General features: G+C 37.3%; 1 protein-coding gene across 1 annotated transcript in view; it reads left to right on the top strand.

The window, feature by feature from the left end:
• Positions 1-16,395, top strand: part of lmx1bb (LIM homeobox transcription factor 1, beta b) — a 61,871-nt gene extending 45,476 nt beyond the window's left edge. The window contains exons 4-9 of the mRNA XM_042729972.1: positions 5,372-5,604; positions 7,374-7,549; positions 8,322-8,399; positions 8,871-8,937; positions 12,035-12,193; positions 15,116-16,395. Coding sequence (XP_042585906.1) covers positions 5,372-5,604; positions 7,374-7,549; positions 8,322-8,399; positions 8,871-8,937; positions 12,035-12,193; positions 15,116-15,273 — 871 coding nt within the window. The 3' untranslated portion in view covers positions 15,274-16,395. The remainder of the gene's footprint in view (positions 1-5,371; positions 5,605-7,373; positions 7,550-8,321; positions 8,400-8,870; positions 8,938-12,034; positions 12,194-15,115) is intronic.
• The last annotated feature ends 413 nt before the right edge of the window (positions 16,396-16,808 follow it).

Below are 16,808 nucleotides of genomic sequence, written 5' to 3'. Positions count from 1 at the left end.
TGTGAGGGTTTTATCTGCTAATCTGTGCGCTCAAGTCTTTGCTAGGGAGTGTACATCCTCAGGACAAACAAATTGGGTGTCTGAGGAACTAAAGTCCCCCACCCCCCCAATCCTGTTGGGTCTGTCTTTTTCTTCCCCTTTTTTGTTGTAATTTGTATCAATGACTCAATATATAATCTTGGCTTTATAATTCATCATTCACACACATTATTCACTCTCCTCATAGTACCTCATAGCAGCTGCCTTGTAGTCTATTGTTTACTATGCCTTCCATCTAGAATGAAAATGCAACTACATAGCAACTCTGCATTGATAACTTGACTCCTCCTGTTTTCAGTAGTTTAGTGTTAGCATGTTGCTAAGCTAACACCACAATACTCTTAATGAGCATTAAAATACATAGCACATGCAAAAATTGAGTAAAATAAGCCATTTTAGAGTTGTTCGAATTGTTTTGGACACTTTTTTACTCAATGATGAATGAAATGTATATTTATAATAATTTCACTTTGTACGCCATCTTGGATTAATTTTTTTACTGAGCTTGTTGCAATTAATTTTTATCAGTGAACGATACATATATAGGTACTGTATATCTATAATATATGCTGCTTTGTTCACTATCCTTATTCCTGATTTATTTATTTTTTAACTTCCAAATTATTCAAATGCATATTTATTTAAAAGCATAATCATATAAAATGCCATTTTCATTGGTATTGTTCAGTATAGCGTGGATAGAGTAAATTTATACGTTCCATGAAGGTTTTTTGTTTGTTTGTTTGTTTGTTTGCTTATTTGTCATATTTCTTTATAACAACATATTATTAGTACTTAATTTATTTTATTTTATTTATTTTAAGTGTTTTATAAGGGAGCTCAATAAGGTAAATGATTCTTCAGACTCGTTTTGCTTCTTGAGACCAATAGCAGAAAAATTGGGGCCTGTAGATCTTGTGTTTTGTGTGTGGTTGTAGTACTTTCCCTCACTGTAGAGGTTTATTAAAAAGGCCCAGATGTGGAGATGCTACTCTCTAGTCTCTCTTCAGCTTTCATCTCAAACCACAGGACAGAAATCCCCTCCAGAAGACATGCGGCATCCCAGTAAGCGCTGTCCTTGTTTACGTCTGTCCTAACGTCCGGTCCGCTCTACCCCTGGGTGCCAATACTCCGTTGCTCACCCAGGCTAATCAGGTAATGTTACGGGGGATTGAAAGCAACGCATCCCCCACCTCCCCACCCCGGTCAGCCTTCGCCTGCTCACACTGCGGTGTTGTTTTAAAGCGCATTCTTTCGGCGCTGAACTTGGAAAGGTATTAAAGTGGGATTAGGGGCTCCTCCACAATCCAGCGCTTGTATCATTCACTGGGCTGCTCTCTTTCACCCCCCTCATCCCAGCCGCCTCCCTCTCTCTCTTTCTGTTACCCCCTGCCTCTGCCCTGTTTGATTGTGGCGATCAGTGGGAGTTGAAGTGACTGTGCCTTTCAAAAGAAAAAAAGGGGTAGGGTTAAACCCTACTTCACTGCTCCCTGCTAATTCCCCTTGTTCCTCCAAGAAGGATTTACTTCTGCTGCCAGCTTGTGAAAGGCTTTCTCTGCCCATCCGAAAAGTTAGCCGTCGCCTTCCTGCAGAGGTGGGGTTGCTATAGCAGGGGCGTCATGCGTGGCTATTCCATCAGAGGTCCCGCTGAGAATGGGGAACAGATCAGGGGGGCTGACGACAGCCAAAAAGTCCGGATTAGATGCCGGGACAAAGCCAGGACAGGAAGATTCCAGAAGGAACAAATGGGAATTACAGCAGCAAAAATAATGCAAAGTGACAGAGAGGGGAAATAGAAAAATAATGGCTTACAAGATTAGAACGGGTGGGGGAAAAGGAGGTGAAAAGAAAAGAGGCGGATGAAAGGGAATGTTTTCATTTGGATGAGAAGGATCCTGAGAGCGGGGCGGTGTCGAGGTGAGCGGGCGAAACTAGAAAGTGTCACCACTGCTCAATAGCATTTATTTCCTGTGCTTTCCGGCCTTTTTCACCCTGGAGTCTTTGACGAGGATTCGCACTGTTGAATGAACGTTTGATTCAAACTGAGTCATGATGACAGATTCATTATTCTGTCTGACTGGTTTGACAGATCCGGCGTGTAACTGGTTAATCTAGCCAAAATATTACGTCAGCCATTGTTTAATGCGAACGTTGTGAGTGTTTGGATGTGTTTAGACAACAAAAACTCCATAAATATGATGGAATGTGCAAAATCATTTTGTTATTGTTACCAACTCATCTTTTTTACAGATGTTTCTTAAGATCATATCACAGCACTGTGGTCTGCGTGCCAAAAATTACAACCATGCTAATCTTCAATACTTGCTCAATACTTGATTTGTGGGGGGAATATAATTCTATTTTCATGTGATTAATGAAATCTGTATGGACGTAATTGCTTGAACAATTGGGAGTAACCACAACAGATCAGGCCATTTCCAAACACAGAATGATGGAGTGTTTCTAAGAATTTTTCCTCCGCTCAGATTGGAGAAAGGAGCCAGGTAGATGGATATCACACAAAGACAAGAGAGTTGTTGGCATGCCAACAGTTTAGTTAGGATTAATAGTTTTCCAATGGCAAATAAAAATCTTCTAATCTTCTTATTGTCCCACAATAAATAAAAGATTATAAGCGTATGTTCAGCCTGCTAATGCCAGTAATCATATTGTTATTCTCCCAAAAAATTGAGTTCTCAAAGTTTTTGATCCCAAAGATCCCAAAATATGATGACCAACTTGTGAAGGAGTTAAAATAAAATCCCATTTATTAATCCCATTAATAGTAAGATATATATACTATATACATATATATATATATATATATATATATTATATATAAAATTATATATATATATATATAGTAGTACAAAAATTCCTTATTTTATATTCATATATAATTCATTTGGCTTTATTTATTTTTATTTGATTTTTTTTACATTTATTTCAAGTTTTGGAACACCAGTTTGAAAATGTAAATATAAATATGAACTAAATATAAAATATAAACTCATTTAAATGAAGTAAAATACAGAAACGGCAATGATTAAAATAGTGCATAATATAGTACATAAAACCTACAGTATCTGGCAATTAGTATTTGCCAGTTATTTTCCCAGCATTAATAATGATGCTGCTCCATAAATGACAAGATGATTCCACTGTATGCCATATCGTTTTATTCTCATGACATCTCAAAGGACGCCCATAGAAAGTCTGACAGGCAAAACAACAGTCGCAACAAAAAATACCCAGCTATACAAAACTCCAACAAACAGCGATGCAGCTGGTCGTGTGTCCAGCGGGCTGTCATTATCAGTCCCCCATCACCATCTCACAATGAAATTACCATCACAAAACCCACCATATTTACACATATTCATCTGAACTCATATTAACACATATTCATCACTGTCAACCAACCCTGTCCACCATCAACAGAATATGATGATGATGATGGGCATTCTCCCTGTCTCTCCCTCCTGATGAACAATGCCACAGATGAAATGCAGAGATACGCACAAGCGCCAGGGCAGCTGTCCTACCAGTCAGAGCAAACAAAAGAACCAAGGCTAATAAATCAGCTTTTATGGGCTGGACACTGTCACACACCCGCTTCCTGTAGAGGTGGGCTCCCGCTGAACCTCACAAGATGAGAGTGAGACGCCAATATCTCTCCCTGTAATCAAACCAAAATGATTGTATCGACACCGTTCGGAGGAAATGAAGGCTGCGGGGGTGACCGCGGTCTGTTATGTAAACAGAAATGTATTGTGGCATAGCGTACGATTTTAGAGTTTATCTGACAGGAGATCAGTTCATAGCAACATAGTCTAAATTTGCATTAAATATGAGTGAGAAAAATATTTTTGTTTCTATTTTAATATTTGATGCTTTTTTTATTTTCTCCAATCAACAGGTTGTTGTCTAATCACATAAAAATACAAAATCTCTTCCCTAAGAAATAACTTCCAGTCATGGTAGCATTGTGTGAGTGGCGCTGGAGCCTGTCTAATCACTGCAGTGAGCGGGGTAAAGCCAGTGGAGCTGAGGGCCCATGTCGCTGATTGAGGTTTGCTGGTGCGTTGGGTCGAGAGGTGATCCCGTATTTCCTTCCATTGGGTTCTGCTGAAGCGTTGAGGAGTTAGTTATCCAGGCTGCATTAACAGATGAGCCAGTGTCAAAGCAGATCGCTCAGGGGCAAAAACCTCATGCCCCCTGCCCCCTGCCCCCTTAATCACCACACTATGATGGACAAGCACATGTAAAGACATTCACTGTGCTGTGATGCCTTCTGATGCTTTACTCTTACTGTATTTTTAAATCTCTTAAAGGGGAAGTTCACTCAAAAAAATGTCCATTCTATCATTATTTCCACACTGCTATGTCATTTCAAACCAGTATGCTGTTTGTATTTCCACCATGAAAGTAGTGCAAATATTTGAAAAGTAAATATGACCGAATTCAATTGTTTGTGAGACATGTACATTGCCATGAAACATTTGGGGCAAGTAAGATTTTTATATTATTTTTAAATTATGACAATTTATTCACAATAAATAGATCAAAAAGGACAGTAAAGATGGTTATAATATAAGAAATATTTCAAATAAATAACTCTTTGAGCTTTCTCTTCATCAAAGAATCCCAGAAATAAACAAATGTGTAATGGGTTCCACAAAAATGTTCAGCAGCACAACTGTTTTTAACATTGATAATACGAATTGTTTCTTAAACAGCAAATCAGCTTATTAGAATGATTTCTGAAGGGTCATGTGACACTGATGACTGGAGTAATGATGCTGAAAATTCAGCTTTGCCATCACAGGAATAAATTACATTTTAAAATATATTCAAATAGAAAACAGTAATTTTAATTTGTAATAATATTTCAGAATTTTGCAATTTTTACTATATTTTTGATCACATAAATCCAGCTTAAATGACTCTAAAGGTCCTTGCACACTGAGTACATAATTTTCTTATGTTTTTTTTTTTTTGTCATCCTTTCCTATCAAAATGCTTGCTACAGATGCGAAAACGCAGAAAAATGAACCTGATCCTTTTTTTTTTCTTTTTTAATGACAGATGAAAGTTTTGCAAGCATGTGTGGCAACGTGATTGACACAACGTGCGGTCGTATTTATTTTTTTACATGCGAAGAATTTCGGACTCATTGCAAAGACCTTAAGAAGCTTTGAAAATATCATACCAACCCTAAACCTTTTGAATGGTAGTGTAGGTTTATAGCTAAATTTTGACCTTATGCCTTTTCAGACAGATTTTTTTTATCATTTTCATATTTCTTTCTTTCTCTTTGTCACTTTCTCAGGTTATTTGCGACCAAATGCAGTGGGTGCCTGGAGAAAATTGCCCCCACAGAGTTTGTGATGCGGGCGCTCGAGTGCGTATACCACCTCAACTGCTTCTGTTGCTGTGTATGTGACCGACAGCTGAGGAAAGGGGACGAGTTTGTACTGAAGGACGGACAGCTGCTGTGCAAGAATGACTATGAGAGGGAGAAAGACCTCCTCGGCTCTGTCAGCCCTGATGACTCAGATTCAGGTATGAATACAGGCTAATCTCTACGCCACAGACCATGATGCCAGCGTATTCATGAATATATTTTTAGGGGAGTTTCAGAAGACTCTCTTTGTCCTGTACAACACAGAAGAATGTGTTTTGAGGAATGCTTCAACTGTTTTTTTGTTCATACAATGAATGCCAAAACACTGACTTTTATTGTATGGACAGAAAACACTAGAACTATTTTTAGAAATATATTCTTCCGTGTGCTACAGAGGAAAAAAGGGAAAAAATACACACAAAAGTGTAGAATATAGCCCCTTTAAACAACATCCAGCAGATGAAGAGCAGTTCTGACAGAAAGAAGTCACACTGTGCGGTTTGATGTGGGCAAAATAAGTTGCTGGAAAGAAGAAGAGCTTGAATCTCTGTGAGTGACAATTTTAGGCCCTGCTCACTTCTTATCAGCCCCTCAGACTCCTTTTCCCTCACTTCACCGTAATGAGGCATCTCACCAAGCTTCACTTTTACCATCTCCATGTGGATTTCATTTAAACGCATACACACGCACACAGCCCACTCTCTCAAACACAGAGAATTTAGTCAGATGCTTCAGCAAGACTCCGTCAACTTTCTGGGACATTTGTCTCTTTTCTATTCTTCATTAGTAAGTTTTTTTGGTATGTACTGTATGTTTAATGTTTCTAAGTTGACCTGAATGCAAGAACTGAAGTGTAATTTCTAAGAATTTGTTTAGTTTGCATTACACCACAGAAAAAGAGATCAGAAACAGATGAGAGAGAGGACCAAATCAGCCCATCATGTTTGTATCTCCCGCTGATCACTTAAAAAGGCCAAACCATTTGCAGGCCTAATCGCCAGAGATGTTCATTGCTGATGCCACAAAAGCCACTAGTGCCAAATTGCAGAAGCCCTTAATGTCGAAAAACAGTCACACTGGGAGCGTGCCCATTTGGGTTTTTAACTTTCAAACCAGGCCACGTTATGGAGTTTGGCACCTTTTTTTTAATTACTATTATTATTCTATTAAACACAAGCTGATGTGGCTTATTGGATGAAACCTCCACCCACTGAACAATAAAGCCAATCCCCCGTTTGACTATAATAATTACAGTAGGAAAGCCAGGAGCCATTTTGTGAATATGGCAAATTAGCTGGACCTACTGAGAGAGATTATCACGACACAGGGCAGGCTTGATTAACCCGCCCGAGGATCACCTTAGACTAATTGAGACACTTTGATTAGTTCATATGAACAGGCAGTGTGCATTTTGTGATATGAGGCGAGATATTGAACTTTATGGATTGGCGAGCTCAAATTCTGCTCACGTAGTGTTCTTTTTGCGAGCATGTTCACTGTTTGAATTTGTGGTTTTGCTATCTGATTCACTTCCCCTGGATATTAGACCTCATTTCCCATGTACTCCACTTTCATACCTTACCCAAAATGTTGCATCCCTTGTGTGTTGGATTCTTATCAAAGATTTATATAGTGTAAAACAGCCAAAGCCGTGCGCTATTAATTTTAAATGACACAATGTCCAGTCCAATGACAAATTCACATACTTCATAGTCAGAGTTGCTGTTTTGCTGTGGATGTGGCCCACTCATGCACTAATAAATTGATAACTAAAGTATTAAAACCACATGTGTCTCCTTTCATTATGGATGCAGTGTGACTAGATCGCTTACAATTGAAAAGAACAAAAACATCAGTAGGCTGTCTAAAAAGTTTCAGAGTTTTAAAAGCAAGTACTGATTCCTGTGAATGATGGATTTCTTTCCAGAGAAAAGCGAAGATGAGGAGCTGGATATCAAGCCGGAGAAGGGCTCGGGAGGAACTGGGAAGGGAGATGATGGGAAAGACCCAAGAAGACCCAAGCGACCGCGTACCATCCTCACCACGCAGCAGAGACGTGCATTCAAGGCATCCTTCGAGGTTTCTTCCAAACCCTGCCGAAAGGTGAGATCAGTTTCCTCCATCTCTTGAACACCATCTTTCTATTGAAGTCATTTGCGACTCCGAGAAAATAAAATGGGTATTTATGAGATGATGTTTAAAATAAGGAATTGTATGATATAAATTTGCAGTTGTGATATCACAATTACTTGAAAGTTGCAACTGTTGCAATTGACATTTTTAGTCAGAGTTATGATATACACTGTAACATAATTAATTATAAAGTCACAGTTATGAAATATCAAGTTGCAATTGTGTAAAATAAAATGAGGGGAAAAAAACACAATTACAAGATATGCAGTTGCAATTGTGAGATATAGTCATATTGTAACATTGTCACAATTACATGGAATAAAGACTGTGACAAATTGCAGTTAACCTCGGAATTGTGAAATAATATGAAACTGCAACTGAGATTTGTCATAGTCATAGTTTTAATAAATAATTACTGTAACATTGTGAGATAGTCTCGACTGTAAGAAATAAAATTGCAATTGTGAGAAATAGTTGCAATTATGTTAAAGTGTTGAGATATGTAGTTGCAGTTGTGAGATGTTAAGTCACATTGCAATAAATGGTCAAATTAACTAGCAATTGTGAGGTATGAGGTTGCAATTGTGAGATTTAGTTCTAAGAAATATATTTTGAAATAAAGACATGATAATGAGAAAAAAAAAAAACTTTTTTTTAAACACTCTAAGGTGGAAATGGGCTTCCATATATTACACAGACTTGTCACTAAAGAATCATCAATTATTTTCATTGTATAATCTAGGTGAGAGAGACGCTGGCTGCGGAGACGGGCTTGAGTGTTCGTGTGGTTCAAGTGTGGTTCCAGAACCAAAGAGCTAAGGTGAGTCCAGACCCTGTACACTACCTTATTTATCATCCAGTATTACCCACACAAACCTGATAATGTACATCCAAGGACCAGATAACACAACAATTTTCAAGTAATCCTCCAACAGCGCACTAAACTCCTCGCAACTGCTGCCAAAAGGGAAAAAGCAAGCGAGGCTCGAGACAGCAAATCTCAGTTGCTATCTGCCTGAAGCTTAACCTCTCGACGCATTCCACAAAAAACTCCCCAAGCGTTCGAGAGAGATGTATTCACATCCATCCTGCTCTTACGTTAGTGTCTGAAACCCACCTCAGAGCCCTGATTTTATCTTCAAAAGGCTGTGGATAATATAATGCAGCCAGATCAAGCTTGGCGTAGTTCAAGCAGAGGTGAACAACAAGGAGCATCTCTCTTTAGATAGCCGAGAGTTGGTCTGGGGAGTCGCGAAGTTTTCTGATTGTGCTTTTATCGTTATTTTTTCAGATGAAGAAGTTGGCGCGGAGACAGCAGCAGCAACAGGAGCAGCAGAACTCCCAAAGGCTGGGCCAAGGTAAAATGTCCTGACATGACCCTAAAGGCAGCCGCATAGGTCCAAAAGAATATCTAGGTTTAAAAGTATATCTAATGGTAGAAAGTGAGGTATCCCAACTGACCTCCATTCACATCAACCCTTGCCGTATGAGTCGTGTCCACCCTCCCAAAAACAGGGTGAGTGACACAGGCGATGACACCTGGTCACTGTAGATTAGGTCGAAAAACGAGTGCAGCTCTTGTGTGAGGAGGAAGTGTGGAGGTGGACGAATTAATTTACAACATAATCACATTGAAGTTGCCTCCACTTTGACCGATCCACCCACCCCATTCCCTCCTTTGCTGGAATTGGCCCAGAATCCCGGTTTCAGTAAAGTGGTTGTCTCAAGTTGCCATGCAGCCGGGCGCAAAGGATGAGCCATTGAGTGTCTGTTATCTTTACACTCATCGAGTTCATGGCCTTTACATTTATAAGACTATATCTGTTTCTGGTCATGCTTGGCAACATTCCATGTATTAACACCATCTTTTAGGCTGTTAAAGAGCTAATCCGTCAAGTAGCGTCTTTTTTGGACAGTTAATATGTTGTTGAGAAGATCCAACTGAGCTTCTGTAACAGATGAGTTTGGATGAGACTGTCTGGAAAATAGAAACATGAAGAATATTATTCCAAGCTCTATGGAGGAGGACAAATGTTTCCTCTACAGCTCAAGAGTCTTAATTCCTGTACAAATATTTGTTGTAAGGCAGTGGAGTCCATTCCTCCATCAGTCATATTTATTTCTTCACTCTCTGCGTTTGTCTGTAGAGACTGTGGAAATAACTGTAAAGCAGTTTTATTTTAGAGATAAAGTTTGAATACAGAGAACACATTTTCCTCTTATGGCTGTCTTGGATAAAAGTACTTGTACTTAAGGCTAAATTTTAATAATCAAAACATTCAGTGCCTACTATACTCTGTGTACTTGGATAATAACATTGCTTAATAAATTCAAGACCTTGAAATTAATTTGAACACATAGCCTATTTACATTTTAAATTCGTAAAGCAAATTTTTGTTGTTGTACTTCCCAGAGCAAAATTTTAATAATCAAACATATTAATTCCACTGAATATATGTGGCTTATAATATTTCTTAGTATATTTAAGACATCTTAGCACATTTTATTTACATTTTCGATCCTTAAAGAGACATATAAACACATTTTTTGTTGTTTGAGATAAAAGCTAGTATTTCTGTCTTTATTTTGTATAAAACTGATGGTTTATATTGACATTTTATTGCTGAACAGACCCCCTTGTGCCCGCTCTCCTGCAAAGCCATAATCCAGGCGATCATTAAATCATCTTCAGTGATAAACCACAAGCAATAATACTTTTATTTTATAGACCGATGTTGGACTATTCTCACGATGCATTCATTTATGGAGCTTCGACTCTGCTGCGTAGAGCAAAAAGACCACTGCCGAATGTCAGAAGTGTAAAGTCATCACATTGACACTAGTTTCTCTCTCTGTCTCTCTGTTCTCTTTGTCTGGCTGTGTCACATTTAATGGGATAATTCAAGTCAGATAGTGATCCATCTTTGGTCATGAACCTTGCCCTCATGAACCAATAGAAATATTTTCTCAGAGAAACGAGAGAAAATGATAGGGTGATGGAGACACTCGAGAGAGACAGCTAGGTGTAGATGAACTATTCTGGTGGTCTGAGATATTGAGAAGTCTTGTGAAGTCAGACTCCCCTTTGGGAAATACCATAGCGGTCTTGAGTAGTCCATGATGTCATGAATCATGGAATTGGGCTGGAATATGTCATCCAATGGAGCCCCACGGTTAATACATTGTTATATTTGTTATCGTAAATCCTATCTGTCTTGGTTATAAGTGTCAGTTTTCCAATAGTTTCAGCTATGGGGCCAGTGATTGGTGTGAAAACATTCTAGAAAAGACTTGCTGCGTCATGTTGTGGTTCAAGAGTATTTCAAAGTTTAACCGCAACCTTACAACTTTATGTATTTGGGTCAGTAAAAGCAAGGAAAGTAAAAATCTTTTACATTAAAAAAAAAAAAAAAAAAAAAAAAAAAAGCTTTGTAGATGAAGACATACTTAGTGGATAATCATGAAAACCTTTGAAAACCACATTTACACCATCACGAAAAGTTTCAATTGAATTTTATTCTAATTTTAAATTTAAACTATGTTTTAAGGGGAAAAATACTACAAATATCATAAAATAGGAATTCATAAATATTATGTTTTTCAAGAGTTGCACACATGACATTTTACAGCCTGAACTGGCTTTGTCTTGTCATAAAAAGGTCAAATTTTGTAATATTTTAAAAGACTTATTGATATACAGTCATAAGGGTTTGCATTAGTCCTCTCTATTATATATATATATATATTTGGTTGGACCACTTTTGATTTTGTGAACAGAATACTTTATACTTTTTATTTTATTTTATTTTATTTTATTTTATTTTATTTTTAATTTAATTTATTTTTCTTTCTTTCTTTTTTCTTTATTTCTTTATCTTTTAATTTTAGTTTTTTTTTTTATAATACTCAGTTACTTGAAGAATCATGGATTATGGGTTAGCAAAGTGCCAGTGTGGTAAAACTCAACATCAGATGTCTTTGCATAAGAGTAGAAGATGTAATGGAAACTTGTGGAAGCCTGTAGAAATGAAATGCAGACATCTTTCTTGCGAGTGCTCACCACTCAAAAGCAGAGGGCTGAGATGGTGGGCTCCAGACTGGAAGCCACAAGAGTCGTTCCTAGCCCTCGGCATTGAGTATGACTCATAGAGTACTGCCCTATAGGGCTGGTGTCACTGCGTCTTCTCCCGCTACAGAACAAGAGTGTTTCTTGTTTGTTGGTTTTCATGAAATTCAACTTGATTTCAAGGCCAGATACCAGACCCAGCCTTGATTTTTGGAGAAACCTAATCCACTAGAAAGAACAATTCTTACTAAACGAAGCATTAATGTTTTGCATTATGTACAGTTGTTAAACTAACTATGCTCTCCAGTTCGCAGAGATGATGTCAGTCATCCCTACCGTGAGAATATCTCAAAGGCTGATCAACATCAACTTTTTTTTCCCCCTTCCAGAGGTGATGTCCAATCGGATGGAGGGAATGATGAACTCCTACACGCCATTGGCTCCAGCCCAACAACAGATGGTTGCTATGGAGAACGGTTACAGCACCGACCCCTTCCAGCAGGGCCTCACCCCTCCTCAAATGCCCGGTGACCACATGAACCCATATGGTGAGCATCAACCCATGAGCTCTGTCATGTTTGCTCCCTGAAGCTGGGGCATGTGTTTGGACCACAAGGTTCACAGAATGCAACCATACCACCCTTCTTTCCTCATGAGATTACACAAACGCACCACTTTATTTTGAAGTTTTCCTTCCAAAATGAATTCAGTGTGTTTCAAAACCATACTCGCCCCATCCACTGTTCCCAGAGCGACCCATTTGGTTTATTCACCCGAGTCTCATAGGGATTAATGGTGTAGTCTGTTATGCTGTGTGACACTGTCTATTGGATTTTCGTAAAAGAGCCAAATGATGATCTGTGGTGCGCCATGTAAAACAACAATGGTTAACCATGATGACTGACGCACAAAGTACCATGGGAAAGCATCCATGGGTCTGCTAGCAAAACAACACACTGAGCAAAACCATTGAGAGCTAGCTACATTCGTCAAAATTTGGTGTAAAGTTTGGGTAAGAAGCGAACTGTAATTCCACAGAGTGAGGCTGTTTCTGCATAACTCCAGTTGTTCTCACTGTTATTGACATTAACTTCAAGCATTAGCCACATAAATCTGGAGACATCGGTCACAGGCAGCCTAAGAACAGGTCCCAAGTGTCTTGTCATTCATTCTTCTGAATGGCAAGGCCCAAATCCCCGGTCTCATCACACTCCAGCTTGGGTTTTATGGGAGAGCAGCAGGGACAGACAACATTGCCAGCTCATTAAAAAACCATAGCCCATCAACCTGTCACTGTCTTGCGGAATGGTGTCATTAAGTACTGGAAAGCGTATTACAGCTAACTGTGCCCACAAGGAAAATGATAGAGCAGGAAGATTAGCTCAGAAGTAAACATTTGCTATTAGCTCAGTTGTTGTAGTGGGAAAATTGTAGTGGGAAACAATTTAGTTTAACAATATACGATTTTTTGGAATGTGGGATCCCATACAAATACATAATTGAACAGTCATAAATTTTCTGTTGTTTTTGTGACGATTGACTCTCAATCATTATACATACATATATATATATATATATATATATATATATATATATATATATATATATATATATATATATATATATACACACACACACACACGCACACACACACACATATTTTAAATTATTAGAAATTTTTGATTTTACACACACTCTTGATGATCTGCAAGGGTCTCTCTATGATATTTTTTTTCTGTACTGTATGTTTCCGGGTTATTATATTAAACTAAATCTAACACTGAAGCTAAATCTAAAATCATTAATAATCTGTTACTTGATAAAATATATTTTTCACCTACCTATGTCCACATTTCTCATCTATATACTAAAACTAAAACTGAAAAAGAAATATACTCCACTATCTATATATTACTATATATTACTCAAACTTTAACAATTAACATTAAAATAAAAATGGAAAGTTTAAATATAAAAACTGATTCAAAGTATTAATAAACGTGACAATAGTATCTATGTGATATTAAATTAACAGTAATATGTTTCTCCATGTTGGAAATGTGATACAAAATGTCATACATTTTCAATAGGAGTCAGATCTGGACTGCAGGTAGGCCAGTCTAGCACATTCACTCTGAGTCGACAAAACCACGCTGCCGTAGCATATGCAGAATGGGTCTTGATCTAATAACCATGGACTTCTCATGAAAGACATCATCTTGACAGCAGTATATTTCTCTGTACAACTCCAACATGACAGATGTTTGCTTTTGCTTCTGTCGCTAATGAAAGTCTGGATGGTCCCTTTGGTCTTTGGGACTAAGAACTCGAAATCCATTTTTCCCGGAAACAAGTTGAGATGTGTACTCATTTGAGTACAGCACACATTTTCACTGTCTTTTTGACTATCTGAGATGAGAACCTAGCGGCATCACTGCATAGAATTGATGTGCAGCTTTCTCCTAGAGTTACAGAGTTTCAAGTTGCATTTCTTGATTCAGCAGCAGACTGTTAAGTGACAGCAGTTTTCTGAAGTACCCCTGAGCCCATGTGGCTATATGTAACACCGCACCGCAGCATGATGGTTTCTTATGAAATGCCATCTATGGGTTCAAAGGTCAAGCACATTCAGCTGAGGTTTCCTGCCTTGCCCTACATATACTGTGATTTCTCTGGATTCCCTAATTCTTTTCAGAATATTATGTGTGGCAGTTGGTGGAAGACCTCAATTCAATTTTGCATTGCGAAATGTGATTTTTGATTTGTTCGACACTTCTCTGAAATTTGGCACAAAGTGATGAGCTATGATCCAGCTTTGCTGGCAAAGACTAAGATGCTCCTTTTATACCCAAACCCATTACAAATTCACCTGCTTACTGTGAGCTATTTCAAAACAGTCTAAAGTAGATATTCTATAACCTTTTCACTTTTATTTTGCTTCTGTGCTAACATTTTTGGAATGTGTTGCAGCCATCAAAAGCAAAATTTGTTCTTATTTACAAAATACATATACGTTGGTCAGTGAAAACTTTGGAAATCTTTTCTTTGTACTTTTGTCATTTAAATAAAAGTTAAAGAGAATGAGCAAATCATTCTAGATTTTAATAGCATTTTTACAAAACGTCCCAACTTCACTGGGATTGGGGTTGTAATAATAATAGTAATAATAAAAGATTACGCTGAACAAACAAAGTTTTTTCAAGAATTTTATTTTTTATTTTTATTTTTTCAATGAGGCTTTTTTCTTCATTATGAGGACAGTTGTATCACTCTGCCATTTTTGACTTGCCCCCAAAAATTAAAAAAATAAATTTTTAATACAGAAATTTAAAACATGATCATCACAAAAGGAGTGTATTTAGGTCATTGTATATATGAGTGTTACTTTTATTGTATTTCTTTATAAATCAATAGATTCAGACAAAAAGAGCATCATATTGACCTATGTTTGCTTTTTTCTCTGACCACAGGAAACGACTCAATATTCCACGACATTGACAGCGACACTTCATTGACCAGCCTTAGTGACTGCTTCATGGCCTCTTCTGAGGCGGGCTCAATGCAAGCGAGAGTCGGGAACCCCATCGACCGACTCTATTCCATGCAGAGCTCCTACTTTGCTTCATGAAAACCCTTTACAGACAAGGAAATGCAAAAGTGGGTCACTTCGCTGCAGCTCACAAGTCAGATGCCGCCTATCAAGGAAATACAACAGAATCGTCAACAAAGCTCAAAGACGAAACGTCTTAGATAGACAAACAGGAAAGACAAGTGAACTTGAAGACTTACGTCCTTATTTTTCTGCAGTGAAGCACCAGCTCTGGACGCCCAGGCGCCTGAGGCTGAGATTTTTTTCTAGTTACTTGTAGATTGTTTGTACATGACTTTCTCAGAAGTAGCATTTCATCTTATTCTCACTGGCTTGTGGAAAAAAAAGAGTACTGATTTACAGTTTGACGTCACTGAAGCATCAAGCCTCAACTTATGATTTCCTGCCGGGAGAGGCAGAAGATCAAGACACAAAGCTCATAATGCATGAATCCATATCTTTGTGATTGTTACGTTAAAAAAAAAAAAAAAAAAAAAAAACTAAAATGAAAAAAAAAAACTTGTGTTGTTCAGATGTTGAAAATGTGATGTTCGGACTCAGAATTTCCTCTTTTTCATTATGTTCAACATTGCATTTTTATCACTTTGATAGGTTAGCCCTCTGAAAGACGATGTAGAAAAGCTTAGAGGGGGAAATATGTATAGTGTATCTGCATTTGTAAGTATGTTAGTGTGTGTGAGTGTGTGTACATGAGTGTTCCAGTCTCCTCGGCCTGTGTGTGTGTGTACAAGTATGAGTGTGTGCGTGTGGTAAGGTACTGTCATTGAAAGCTCAAACCATGTGTATATATACTTTTCCCACACAAATCAGTTGTGCATGTTAAAAATGGAGATCATTCTATTTATTTTACTAAAACATGCTTTTGAAGGTACTTAAGAAACTGAAAAGCTTTATTTAAAAAGGAGAAAATCATGTTTTAGTAGCTGATGCATTAATTTCACACCACACTTGTATGTCTTTTGATTAGGAAAAACAATGTATCTTTATTCCAGCAATGTACATCTGCAAAAAATGTGCTATTTATTTGTTTCAGCCCTGACATTGCCGAAAAAAAAAGCATTTCCAAATGCGAAGATTGCTAATTTGCCAAAGTCTGTTGGTACAATGAATAAAGTCCTTTTCTCCTTGATTTTGTAGCTTCTACAAGAATATTTGAGTACATTGTTTATTATTTACATGATGTACATTTCATTTATTTCTCTTTTAGTTAGTAATTATTAAGTTTTCTTTTAATTTTTATATTTACATAAAGATTTTTTTTTTTCCTTGAACACATGGGAGGGAAACAGGGTTATTGTTAACGTAACCATGAAATACCTTTTTCACAAGTAAGGCAGTGCTTCTATCCAATGTTATTTTAGTATCATTGTTATTATAGTTTTTTATTATTATTATTTTTTTGTTAATATTTTGAATAAGATTTTATTTTTATATTGATTGAAATAAAAAAAAAAATAATAAAATAAAATAATAAATAAAAACTTATTTCAACTAGTTGCCAAATTTCTCATTTTCATTTAAAGTAGAAATATTATAATAAATAAAACTAAAAA

The sequence above is a fragment of the Cyprinus carpio genome, chromosome B8 (genome assembly GCF_018340385.1).
Source record: "Cyprinus carpio isolate SPL01 chromosome B8, ASM1834038v1, whole genome shotgun sequence".
In the NCBI taxonomy this organism is placed as follows: domain Eukaryota; kingdom Metazoa; phylum Chordata; class Actinopteri; order Cypriniformes; family Cyprinidae; genus Cyprinus; species Cyprinus carpio.
This window is presented reverse-complemented; position numbering and strand designations above follow the sequence as displayed.